Source organism: Elephas maximus, chromosome 10 (assembly GCF_024166365.1).
Source record: "Elephas maximus indicus isolate mEleMax1 chromosome 10, mEleMax1 primary haplotype, whole genome shotgun sequence".
In the NCBI taxonomy this organism is placed as follows: Eukaryota; Metazoa; Chordata; class Mammalia; order Proboscidea; family Elephantidae; genus Elephas; species Elephas maximus.
Genome location: NC_064828.1, coordinates 88,120,373 through 88,133,075, shown reverse-complemented (window position 1 = coordinate 88,133,075; position 12,703 = coordinate 88,120,373). Strand labels below are relative to the sequence as shown.

Below are 12,703 nucleotides of genomic sequence, written 5' to 3'. Positions count from 1 at the left end.
GATATTATTATTCATTATTATCATCCTTCCCTTGCTCCTTGAAGAGACAGGTTAAGCAGCCTGCCCTAGCCCAGTGCTTCTCAAAATCGAATATATCCATGAACCCCCAGGGAATCTTAAAATGCAAGTTCTCATTCAGAAGGTCTGAGGTGGGCCCAAGACACTGCGTTTTTAACAGGCCGCAGGGTGACTCAGATGTGGCTGGTCCTCAGACAACACTCTGGGTAGCGAGTTAGGGCCAGAGCTGGGGTGCCTCCTGCCCCCAGCTTCTGCCTGGGCTAACGTGGCTGGCTCACCTCACTTTTCATGGGTTGGGGCCTCTTGCCCAGTTTCACCTCCAGGAAGTGTAAGGGGGCGATCATGGCCCCGATGTTGCGGATATCTGCGTATTTCAGCTCCTCCGTGGTCAGAGCTGAGCCGGGAAGGCCAGTCAGGGGGCCGAGCCCTGGCAGAGAGCCTGCAGTCACGGAAGGGTCTGGGATCTGCCCAGGCATCATAGCAGGAGGAGCGGCAGTCCAGCCTGGAGTCGGGGAGAGAAGAGCAGGAACAAAGGGGTCAGCCAGGTTAAGGGGCTTCATGAAGGGCTTAAGACCTCATGGTTGCCAGGTCCTAAAGAACCCATGGCTGCCAGGTCCCAGTCCCTATTTTCACCAGTGTGCTCCTGAAGTCCCCTATTCATCTACCTACTTGCCTTCCTGCCCCTAAGTCTGTCCTGTTATAGAGGACAACTTGATCATATAATTCACACCAAGGTTATGGGTGGAGTGCTGGCTTTTTTTTTTTTAAGGAAAGCAGGAAGGTAGCAATGCTCAAATGCTTAACTCAGTCCTAATTAAAAAAGAAAACCCTTGTCATCAAGTCAGCTCCAACTCATGAAGACCCCATGTGTGTCAGAGTAAAATCGTGCTCCATAGGGCTCTCCATGGCTGATTTTTTGGATGTAGATTGCCAGGCCTTTCTTCCAAGATGCCTGAGTGGACTCAAACCTCTAACCTTTTGGTTGGCAGCTGAGCAGTTAACCATTTGCACCTCCCAGGGACTCCAAACTCAAACATAAAACCCATTGTCCTAGTCATTGCAGTAATCTTTCTATGAGCCCCAAAAGATTGGGTCAGAGCCCATTACACAGAAGAGAAAGCTGGGGCTTAGAAAGATAACTTGCTGCAGGTTGTATGCTGTTAAAACTGGTGGAGCTGAGATTTAAACTGCAACACACCACCTCCAAGAGAGTGAATTATACCTGTGGAATCTCAAGCACCTTTGCACCTGTTTAAGAGGGAGCTATTTTTGGTTTGGCATGGTGCCTTCCCTCATCACACATCCTAGTCTGCGTACTTGTTAAGGCACCCTGAGTATAAGACGAAGCAAATCTAAGTTAAAGGTGAGTGTGTGGTGTGTGTTCAGGCATGTGTGTGAGTGTGTGTATGTGTGTGTGTGCATCTAGAATCCACGAGGATGAGACTGAGGCAAAGGAGATGGAATTTATCGGCATGTGATTTCCCAGTGAAACCCATGACCAGAAAATTCCTCCATGGTCTCTTCATTCTCAAAGCAAACACATATTCTAGCTCTGCCAGACACAGAATGACTGTAAGGGAAGACAGACCCAGGCATAAAGGAAGGACGTAAATCAGGTCAACACCAAGGGAATTCTCATTTCTTCCTTCTTTGTCCTGGAGGAAGCTCGTAGGTAAGAAGAGTCATCTCAAAGTACAAATGACAGTCAAGAAAGCTTGTCTGCCAGTAAAATCAGATTTATCTGGTCCCTTGAAGGCCTTCTGCCCTCTTGCCATCCATCCATCCACGCATCCATCTACCCATCCATCCATCCAGTTACTGACCACAAATAATGAGTCAGGTTTTGGGGATATGGAAATCAGATGTGCACCCTTGGTTTTCAAGCAGCCTTGTAAGTAGAGTTTTAGTACAAATCTCCTCTTGAGCTCCAGTCCCATTAAGGAAATCATCTTCCCCCCTTCCCCACCTTTCTGCACAAGGCTATGACATGAAAACCTCCACTGTGTTAGAAACCCTAGGGGAAAGCTTTGACCTATTCTTCCACCTTTCCCTGCCTCCTCCCATGCAGGGAAATATGTGTGGAGATGGTGAAAGCCTGACCTCCATCAGACCACACTTCTCTGTTAGGCAGAGTTGCTGTACTCATGTGGCCGTGCTGTCTCGGGCTCTGTCTCCCAAGGAGTGGCCCCAGAGGATAACCTACAGTCCCTTGCCTTCAGGTTTCAAGGTCTAGATGTCAAGAGAGGGACATGCTAGGAAGGCCATTTTGGCCACAAGTCCAAGCTGCATCCTCCCTCAGGTCCAGCTTTGCCAGTAAATAAAGAGGAAATTTGGTTCCCTCTCTAGCTCCTCTATTTGTCAATAGTTCTGAACTCTGAACAGAGAAGGATATGAGAATTTGTCCCCTCAAACCACAATGACTTCCACTGTACATCATTTGCTTAACTAAAGGTGCATGTGAGCAACAGGCCTGTTACTTCATCCTCAGTACACCTACTGCATCTGTCCAGAAAGCCATCTTCACAGAGCTCCCTGCTTTGCACCGATTTTTGTATTTGGTGCTTCCAGGCTCTTTCATCTGTGCTCCACCTATCCTACCCCCCACATCTGGCCCATTCAGCCCCTCTTTCCCACCCTACGTCCTTTCTCCCCCTCCTTAGTGCCCAGTGTCCCCTGGGCTGTCTCAGAAAAGGATCTGAGACTCATTCACATCAAGTTATAGTTTTAGAGCTGGAGGCGGCCCTGGGCCCAACTAAACCACATCCTCATTTTGCATAAGGAAACTGAAGCTCAGAGAGGTTAAATAACTTGCCCAATGTCACACAGCCAGAGAGAGACAGAGCCAGGGCTAGACTCCCGGTCCCTGGAATTTAGGATCAGTGCTTTCTCATCTCATCCTTTTTGTTTCCTCTCCGGGGGTCCCAGAGGTGTCAACACCTTCAGCAGAAGGAATGACCCTCTAACGGTGGACTTGCAGATGCAGGCCCAAAGGGATGACCGTTCTTTTACAGGCAGTAGATCATTTTCCACCCTGTCACCCAGAGATCCAGGTTTAGGCATAAACCGCCACGCATGAGGTTCCCTAAACAAACCCATGGCAGCCAGATAAAGAAATGATCTCTGCAAACTCTCACGTGTGGGTGTCCAGTGTGCTGTGACTCTCCCTAAACTTGAGCTGGATGAGAGTCCAGGGTCTGTGAGGGTGTTACTCCCTCCACCCTCTGGAGCCGCAGCTGCAACACAGAGAGGGCTGCAGGCTGCCGTACCTGGAGGCCACTCCAGGGCACCCTGGATGAGCTGCAAGTCTTCCCAGCTCTCCTCCAGGGAGAACAAGGAAGGGGCCAATGCAGGGACCACCATGGCACAACGGTGCCACTCAGCAAGCAGAAGGGTGATTTCAGGCTACCTGAGCCAAATGGACACAGGAAACTCACATCTCCTTCTCAGCAGAGGAAAAAACCTACAAAATCCCCTCTCACAGAGCGGGACGAATGCTACAAGAAGTCAGTGACCCAAAAAAGGATTTTTAACAAGTCAAAACAGACAGTGCTATGAGGCTGGAAAAGGCTCTGAGCAGAGAGCTTCAGCTGGATGCGGACCCCTAATGGGACGGATGGACCACCCCCAAGGCATAAGGCAAGGCAAAAACACAGGGCAAAAGCCCCTCCTTGGCCAGAAGCCCTGGAACTGTAAGCCCCAAAGGGACAAGCAGCAGCCAGGCCTGGTGGTTCTCCCCACATGACCCCAGTGCCTAGCATAGCTTCTGGCAGAGAAGGTAATCAATAAGTACATGTTGAGTTAAACAAACGATAACGAATTCACGGCAGAGCAAAATTCAGTGAGAAGGGTAAGGGTCTGTCTCTGGAAATTTAGATGCTCATTATCAGGCCATAATTTCACCTCTAGGTTACTCATTCCCACAGGAGACCCTAAGAAAAAATACTCCAGAGCCTTCTGTACGCGTCCCCGCCTGAGCCATGTCTGGGAGATGGAAGCCAGACCCCTCTCTGTTCCAGGAATGATAGGCTCAGCTTGCCGCTTCTGTTTGCTTTCACGCAGATGGAATAAATGTGACGCTAATAAGTGATCCTGAAACATAATGAATTCTCCACTACAGTGGAACCCTCTGGAGGGATAGTCACCCCCTGGGAACAGCGGTCCCATAAATTCTTGCCATTCCCCATCTAAGCACAGCCTGTGATGAGCCTCAGGGGACCAGGCATCAGACTTTCCTTTACAGAAGCAGAAGTCCCCTTCTCTTTCCTTCTCCCCGCAAGCAAGCCCCTAACTGCTCAGATACAAACCACAAAGTTCTTAACACATGCCATCCCTAGGAGACAACCACAACAGCTGACATTCACCAGCAAGAAGTCTTCCTAAACGTCTCAGGGATGGGGGCAGAAGACGGAGGGAGGTGTCGGAGTGGCTGCCTTTCATAAGTGGATCCTCGTTAGCTGCAGAGAACTGGCTGACGATCTAAGGCTGAAAGGCAAGTTTGGTGATTTGAAAAAATAAAATAATTTGACATGACTTAGGGATCTATGGGGGGCGGGGGGCAGGGATGCAAGAACAGCCAGGAGGAATTTGTGTCCTTTAAGGAAGACATAGGAAAGATGACAAGAGGTGAAATCATCCCTCAATCTGGTTGTTCCATATGGAAACAATTTAGTAGGAAAGGAGAAGTGTGCACTAAAAGCTTTAGGACAAGAACCCAGAGTTTTTTATTCCCTTCAGGGCCCAAGTGGTCCAAAGGGCAGATAAACACCCTTCATGTCTCCATTAGTAACTGGGATGCATAAATAAAGAGCACGTTCTATACGTTGGCAGAAGACCAACATTGGAAATGGGGCTTGTGCCTCAAAAGACAAGCCTAGAATCCAAAAAGACTGGCAAATTTTGGGACACTGACCAGGAATAATCTGGAAGCTAGCCAGTGAAGAGAAGCTGGGTAATGCCCAGATCCAAGACGGAGACTGACAAGCAGGGTATGAATAAGGCGAAAAGGGATCAGAGGGTCACAGTGGACCCTAAGCTGTGGTGTACCTAAGATTATGGGTGATTTGATGCAGCTTCCTACATGCCAGTTTAAAGGAAACAGGGACCAGACTGATCCAAGGAAGAGCCTGAATGAAAGATCTGGTATCTGTACCTCTTACTCAGACTTCCTCAGGAACTTGAAGGCACGCAATTTAGGGCACTGCATTGTACATGTAGAAAAATATACCGTAGTAGGAGAATTTTCAAAATATTTCAAGTCCAAAAAATGAGCCCTACTGGGCAACACGAACATGAAGAGTCATTTCAGCTCGAAGAAAAGGCAGCAGGAACTTTTTTCTCCCTTATTTTCTTCACTTATTTACTGTACGTAGATCTGTAAGATACTTTAAAACATTTAAAAAAAAATAGGAATGTCTATTCATAAATACCAGTCTTGATTTGATGAGTCAAATATGTAAAGGGCTATTATTAAAACAGTGTCAAATAATCAGCACTGTCACCCAGAATGGCAAAGACAGGTTAAAAGAAACATGATCTGCAGCCTGAAATTTCTGTCCATAGAAACAAAGATTTAAAGGTGGTTATAAAATATCTGGGCCCTTTTGAGAAGGTTAGCTCCCCTTTAGACAAGCAGCTGGCCTGGGCTGGCCTCGGAGCCAGGGAGAGCTGTGTAAGTGGGTGCAGTGGCCACAGGTGGCACAGCCCCACGCTGGAGAAAGTGACAGTGAGTGAGGCAGACCAAGGAGCAAGGGGTGTTCACAGGGTCAAGCCTGCAGAGCAACAGTAGGGTTGGAAGTCAAGGGCAGGCAGCTGGCAACTGAGAATCAGCAAGAGGGAGTCAGAGATCTTGGGAGACAGAGCCTGGGAAGATTTCCAGGAGGAAACAGGATGCACATACAGGGTGGGGGTGGGGCAGAAAGGTGCCAGGTCAGTGACCACAGAGAACAGTACTGACTCTGTTGGTGGAGTCCCTGGGTGGTGCAAATGGTTAACACGCTCCGCAGCTAACCAAAAGGTTGGTGGTTTGAGTCTACCCAGATGCCTCAGGAGAAAGACCTGGCAATCTACTTCTGAAAGATCAGCCATTGAAAACCCTACAGACAACAGTTCTACTCTGATACACATGGGGTTACCATGAGTCAGAATTGACTTGAAGGCAACTGGGTTTTTTTGTTTGGTTGGTTGGTTTTTATGTTCCAAAGGGATGGAGACCTTAGACACCAAACCTGTTTTTGCAGCTACCGGGTCATCTGGGATGAACTCACTTCTAGAATCTGCAATATTGTAGGTCAACCAGCTTCCAAAGGACAAGGAAAGCCAAAAGGTGAGGAGCAAAGGGATGGAGAAAGTTCCAGGACCGAGAATAAGGGCAAGCAGCAAAAGACCCTCTCTCCAGATGGCCATCCCACACTCTGCAGCCAGGAGGCTATGGTGGGTTAAGGGTGGGAGCTTTGAAGAGAGATGGTCTGAGTTTGAATCCTAGCTCTGCCCCTTCCTAGCTCTGTGACCCTGAGCAAGTTCCCTAACCCCTCTGTGCCTCACCTTCCTCAGCAGTGAAGTGAGAACAATAATGGCATTTACCCTACACGGCGCAGTGATTAAGAGCTCAGCTGCTAACCAAAAGGTCAGCAGTTTGAATCCACCAACCGCTCCTTGGAAATCCTATGGGGCAGTTCTACTCTGTCCTATAGGGTCGCTATGAGTTGGAATCAACTTGATGGCAACGGGTTTGGTTTTTTGGTTTACCCTATGTGGCTGCTGAGAGAATTAAATTAGTTAACGCTTGGAAAGTACCTGGAACAGTGCCTGCACAGAGTGAATGCAAAGTCCCTGTGGCCATGAGGGCTTGCTTTCCGGGAGGGGCACAAATGCTAGATGACCCTTCGAGGTCCCTTCTGGATTGTTCCATCTAACAACGATCTCCCCTTCCTATGGACGTGAAGAGGATTCTCTGCTCTCCCCCTTTCCAGCTCTAAATCCCAAAGCGGGAGGGCCATCCTGATTTCAGGTAGATATGGAAGAACAGAAACAAATGGTGCTCCATTCAAGCTGCGTACAGAGGTGCAGAAAGGAGGCCCAGCATCTGCTCTCTCCCTCCGTGTCTCCTGTCTCCTCCACCCTGCTGGCCAGAACCCAGCTGCACAGGTCACTGAAAACAAGGCACCTCCAACTGACTGGGTTTCCACCCCTGCCTCCTCTAGCGGAGGCCCAGCATCTTCTCTGCCCTTCAATCCACTGTTTCCCTGCACTGGTGGAAAGGGTCACTCTTCAGGTCATCACAGGAAGAAAATGAGTGGTCAGAAGGGCCAAGAGAAGCCACCAGCACACTGGAAGGCATGGTCCCTACGTAACTGTCCCAGCTACACAGACACTGGAACCCTCCCGCAGGGGGCTCCTATTCTTCCCTGAAGACCAGAGAGATGCTTCCAATAAGGCCTGCCTGTGAACACCACTTTCTCCTCTGCCTAATGTAGGTGCTCAATAAATACAATTCAAGTGATTTCTGCCAGGGATCCTTGTCCCTGGCAGCCAGAAAAAGCAAGAAGTTACTGCTACGGGGCAGGCGTTCTAGCCTCTCCTCCCACCTCACCCCATCTCTGTTCCTTGGTGTCAAGAGTTATAATACAACACCCAGCACAGACATACACACAGTGTATTATAAATGGTTCAGCCCTTTAAAAAAAAAAAAAAAGTCACTTGCAAGCTAAGGGTTTGGAAATGGAGATCCAGAGCTGGAATCCCATGGGCTGCAGCAAAAAAATAGACTAAAAAACTCCAAGAACGGTGGGCTCTAGCCGGGCCTCCCACAGCCAGCATTGAGTATAAAGAAACAGGCTGAAAATTCCTAGCCTGGGTCGCTAAGGCATTTGTCTCTGCTGAGCCTTCGTGAGGCCAAACCACACACATGCACAAGAGTGTACATACACACGTGTGCACACACACATGCACACACACACATACACGCAGGCACATGAAGCTTGGCAGCCCTTAAGTTCCAGAGCTGGTAACACAAGCCACGGAACCGACTGCCAAGACAAGCAACAGAAGAGCCAGGCCCAGTTTCATTGGCCACCATACGCTGCATATGGCCCGGGTTGCAGCCAAAACAGTGTTCTCACCCTCCTCAAAGGCATAGGAGACCCTCTGTTTTCAAACACACCTCCACAGAGCCTTAATTAAAGGAAAATGGAAAAATAATGTGCCTGTTGCTCTCCCCCTGCCTATATAGGTATGCACACACACATAGCCATACACACTCACTCTATTTTTCTCTTCCTCCCATTTTGGTTGCAAGCATAATCCATTCACATGGAAAAAAAGCAAACTGCATCCTGCAGCAGAAAAGCAGAAAAGAATGTAACTTGCCCTCAGCCCTGGCTCAGATTGCTCAAGTGAGCTGGGGCTGAATGAATACAGAGCAGGCCAGCCTAGACTGCGTCGGCCCCTTCCTTTCCAGAGTGGAGCTGGAAGCAGAGATACTCTCAAGAGAGTAGCCCATTGCAACACCGGCAGCTCCACGACAAACAAGGCCTGGGGAGCCCAGCCCTTCTCATTCTGCCAAGGGTTCTGCAGGTTGGAAAAGATGCCCACACATCCTGCAAACAGGTTGGGGGAGACAGCAACAGGCGCAGGGAGACAGGGGAAGCATTCCCTGGTGGCTGAAAAAGCTAGCCAGTGAATGAGTGGGGAGACCAACTTCCTTGTCCAAACCCTTCCCTAGTGGACGATGTCACCACTTATGTACACATCACCCTGGAGGTGATTGCAACCAGCCCAGGAGAAAAGTCAGAGGCCTCCACTCCCATGCCTTGCAGCAGTCCTTCAAACCACACAGCACCCAGTTCTTCAGAAAGATTCTGGAGCTGCCTGCCACTCTGAACCAGAGCCAGCGTAGATGGGGAACAGAAGAGGCAAAACCTCAACCACTCAGAGGCACGAGAATAGATCTTGCTACTCTTCCCCCGTCCTCAGGTTGGTATAAAATCAGAGCCATGCTTACACTTGATACCTCGTTAAACTCTCCCCTGGAAACCTGCAAAGGAAGATAAGCTGTCCATCCAAGCTGCAGCCAGATTTGTTGGAAAGATGAAAGCAATGGGAGGGGTTTTTAAAAACCCTCAGGGAGGGAGGCTGGGGGGAAGGGAAATGATAGGTGAACACAGTTCATATCAAGGTCTTATAGGACAAAAAAAAAAAAACCAAAATGCAGTGCCGTCGAGTTGATTCCGACTCATAGCGACCCTACAGGACAGGGCAGAACTGCCCCATAGAGTTTCCAAGAAGCGCCTGGCGGATTCGAACTGCTGACACTTTGGCAGGTACCACAGCGTCCCCAAACTAAGACCCTGGCAAGAGCCCATCAAATTTAAGCCAGGTTTCACACACACACAGTCTGCAAGACCATTTTGAGAGGCAGACCTGAACACGTGTGCCCTAAGCACTTGTGGTCAGGCCATAGCGGAGGTTCTGGATGCCAGCAGGGAGGGCAGCACACTGGGCAAGGGTCAGGCAACCTGCAAGGGGGGCTGCCCCAAGGGGTCAGCTGACTTTCCCCATCCACCAGCTTCTCCAGCGCCAGCCCCACGATGGCCCATCCATCCCCGCAGAATTAAGGGCTGAGGTCTCCCCGCCTTCCAGCCCCTCCTACTGACCCAGGCAAAGCCTGGTTCTACCACCCCAGGGTCCAGCGGTCCAGGCACAGGCCCAGTTTCCCCAGTCTCCTTGGAGAGAAGAGCAGAAGAGAGCTTTCTAAAATGGGCTGGGCCAGATAGGAGGGGCTGGTTACCTAGAGGAGCGGGTTTGTCTCCTTATGTAACCCGGCATGGGGGGCGGGGAGCCCAAAGGAGACCCAGGCCGTCCCTAGGCCCCCTCCTAGTCTCCTAGTCCAGAAGCCCGGGGTCACGGCCCTGCGAGAAGCCCTTTTCCCTGGATCGGAACCCCGAGCCTTTCTCAGCACCCTACTCCGGGTTCTCCGGGAGTTGCGCTTCCTCCCTGCGAAGGGGTACCGGGGTAGGCACGACTTTCCAGCAGGTCCCTGTCATCCCTCCACCACCACCCTCTGCACCTCCCTGGCCTTTCACCCTCCATGTGCACTCCCACGGCCGTCTCCCCGGGCAGTTTTCTCTGCACTCACCCCGCCTGCCCTGCGGCCCGAGGAGAGCACCTCCCGGCAAACGGACGAGGGAGGAGAGTGCGGAAGGGAGGAGGGAGCGCCCCGGCAGCCCGAGGAGCGCACAGAGCTTGCCGTCCTGGGGCGGGAACCAAGGGGGAGCCACCAGCTCCTGGGCGCCTGGCGGGAGGGGCTGGGCTGTCGCGCCCCCGCCGGGAGAACTCAGGATCCTGGGGCTGGAGGAGCCTCCCACGGGGCAGCGGGTCTCGGCTCTGCGCGCTCCGCCCGCGTGGGGGCGACCGTCCCAGGTGCCCGCGCCCCGCCCGCCGCCCGCTCGCCGGGAGCCCCCGCGTCCTCGCACCCACCGTGCAGAAGCCGCGGGCGGAGGCGGCGCCCTCGGGGCCGGGGCCCGGCTGCCGGCGCCGTGCCCGCTCCGCGCCGCTGCCGCCCGCTGCCCAGGCCAGTACCGGCCCGGGAGCCGCCGCGGCGCCAGCCCCGCCGCCGCCGCAGCGTCCGCTGCCGCCAGCACCCCCCGTCGCGGCCACCGAGCGTCCCTCCCGCAGGCTGTGGCGGGCGGCGGGACGGGTTGCATCAGCCCCGGCTATATAGCGGCCCCTGGGCGGCGGGGAGGGGTCGGGAATGCGGAACCGGCCGAGCTGCCAGCTCCAGACGTCAGAGGGGGACGGAGAGGAAGGGAAGGAGGGGACAGGGGAGGGAGGGGTGTGGATCCGGCGCCTCACACCCACTGACCTTCGCCTCCCCCGCCGCCGTTCGCGCCCTCTGCTCAGGGAGGGGGCGGCCGCGCTCCGTCGCGCTCCCCGGCTCGCCCACCCCGCGGGCTAGGAGCGCGCGAGAAAGCAGGACGCGGCGAGCGGTTATGTAAGAACATCCCCCGCGCACGGCCGCCCGCTGCCACCCGAGACAGAGCCGCAGCTCCGGGAGAGCGAAAGGAGAAGGTGGCTGTGGGACAAGCCTACAGCTCCTTGAAGCCTAGCTTGTGGTGAGCCACCTTCCTCAGTCCTTAGCGCTTTCTCCCAAACCGAGAGAGGATTTCAGCACAATTTCATCCTTGGACACTTCAGGATTGAGTGAGTGAGAGAATGATCTGCAAGGCAGTTTTATTTCTCTGTGGACTTCTCCTACTCCCAAAGGAGTAGGGCATTAATTAGGTGCCTCTCAGCTTACCCACTCGCCCACCTCACCACCACAGGCCTCCTTAAGCCCTGGGGTTGGTTCCCTGCAGGAGTCCTGCTCTACTCTCTTTTAAAGCCCCTTCTCTCTGGGGCTTTAAAAACCAATGCCCAAGGCCCTTCTGGAGCTGCCTGCAGCCTAAGACCTGGACCTTCTTTGTGGCTCCCACACTTTGACCCCTGGGCTTTTCAGCTCTGCAGAGGCCACTCCTTTCCTCTCAGGGACACAGCAGTGAGCAGACCCAGCCCTCAGCAGACCAAACAGCCTTCTTCCACATTCCAGTTCCATGCCATCTCCATTCCCACCTTTTCATCTTTTTAGAGAAGCAGGTGGTGAAGCAGGATCCAGAGGAAAGGGAAGGTGACATTCAAGATACCCTCTGGTATGTAAAGACAGAGACACAACCATCCTCAGGCACAAATGTGGCACCTGGTACCTTGACTGAGGCTGGAGGCTTCTACCTTCCCACCCCTTCAGTGCCTGACCAACCCCCTACCTTTCTGCCTATGCCAGTTAGGGGTGACAGTGTTTATACTCCGTGACTTTCAACCTCCTTCTCAGAGTGATGTCAGGTCATCAGCCAGAAAAGAAAGGAAGTGAAAGAAAAAGCTGAGCCTTCTTGGAGTGCAGATGCTTAGAGTGAAAGAACAACAGAGGCTTGAGACAGATGGGTGCAAGTGAGCAAAGCAGAACGAGCATGTCCGTTTCGTGTGAGCACCAAACAAACAAACCCATTGCCCATTGCTGTGGAGTTGATTCCCACTCATGGCGACCCCATGTGTTACAGAGCAGAGCTGCTCCAGAGGGTTTTCTTGGCTGTGATCTTTACGGAAGCAGATCTCCAGGACTTTCTTTGGTGCTGGTGCTGCTGGGTGGATTTGAATCGCCAGCCTTTAGGATAGTAGCTGAGCACAACCCATTTGCGCCACCCAGGGACCTTTTCATGGGAGTACAGTGAAGTTTTAGTCTCCTTATTTCCCCAGCGCGGCGAGATCTTTCCAGGTGAGAGGACTGTTCTTTCCTGACCATCTTCACCTTCACCATCAGCTCTCTCCCTCAAAACATTAGCAAGTAAAAAGAAAGTAAGACCCTGAAAGAATATGCATTGGAAAACCAGTAGTAATTTGATAGTCTTGTTGAAGAACGCACGTCCCTCAGCCCCAGAAAGGCCAACTTCACCTTTACTACAGTGTAAAGATCAAAGCTGGGTCCTGTGAAACTGCTTTATGATGTTTCCCCCATGAGGCTGAGGTCTGGACGTTTATATGGAAGAAAACACTGAACAGGGGCAATATTACTTTATGCGTCTTCACCTGGGACTTTGAAAAAACTAAACTGATCTATGTGCAGGGACTACTAATTAGTGTGTATGGTTTTTTTTATGGT

The 12,703-nt window shown here is 52.0% G+C and overlaps 1 protein-coding gene across 4 annotated transcripts in view; it reads right to left on the bottom strand.

Moving 5' to 3' along the window:
• Positions 1–10,707, bottom strand: part of JDP2 (Jun dimerization protein 2) — a 42,252-nt gene extending 31,545 nt beyond the window's left edge. Inside the window, exons 1-2 of one of the 4 annotated variants that reach the window (XM_049898048.1) lie at positions 10,492–10,707; positions 297–520 (exon numbers count right to left, since the gene is read on the bottom strand). In XM_049898048.1, the coding sequence (XP_049754005.1) occupies positions 297–497 (201 nt within the window). In that variant the 5' untranslated portion in view covers positions 498–520; positions 10,492–10,707. The other 3 variants (XM_049898047.1, XM_049898046.1, XM_049898044.1) reach the window with 3 other exon arrangements.
• Positions 10,708–12,703: the final 1,996 nt, after the last annotated feature.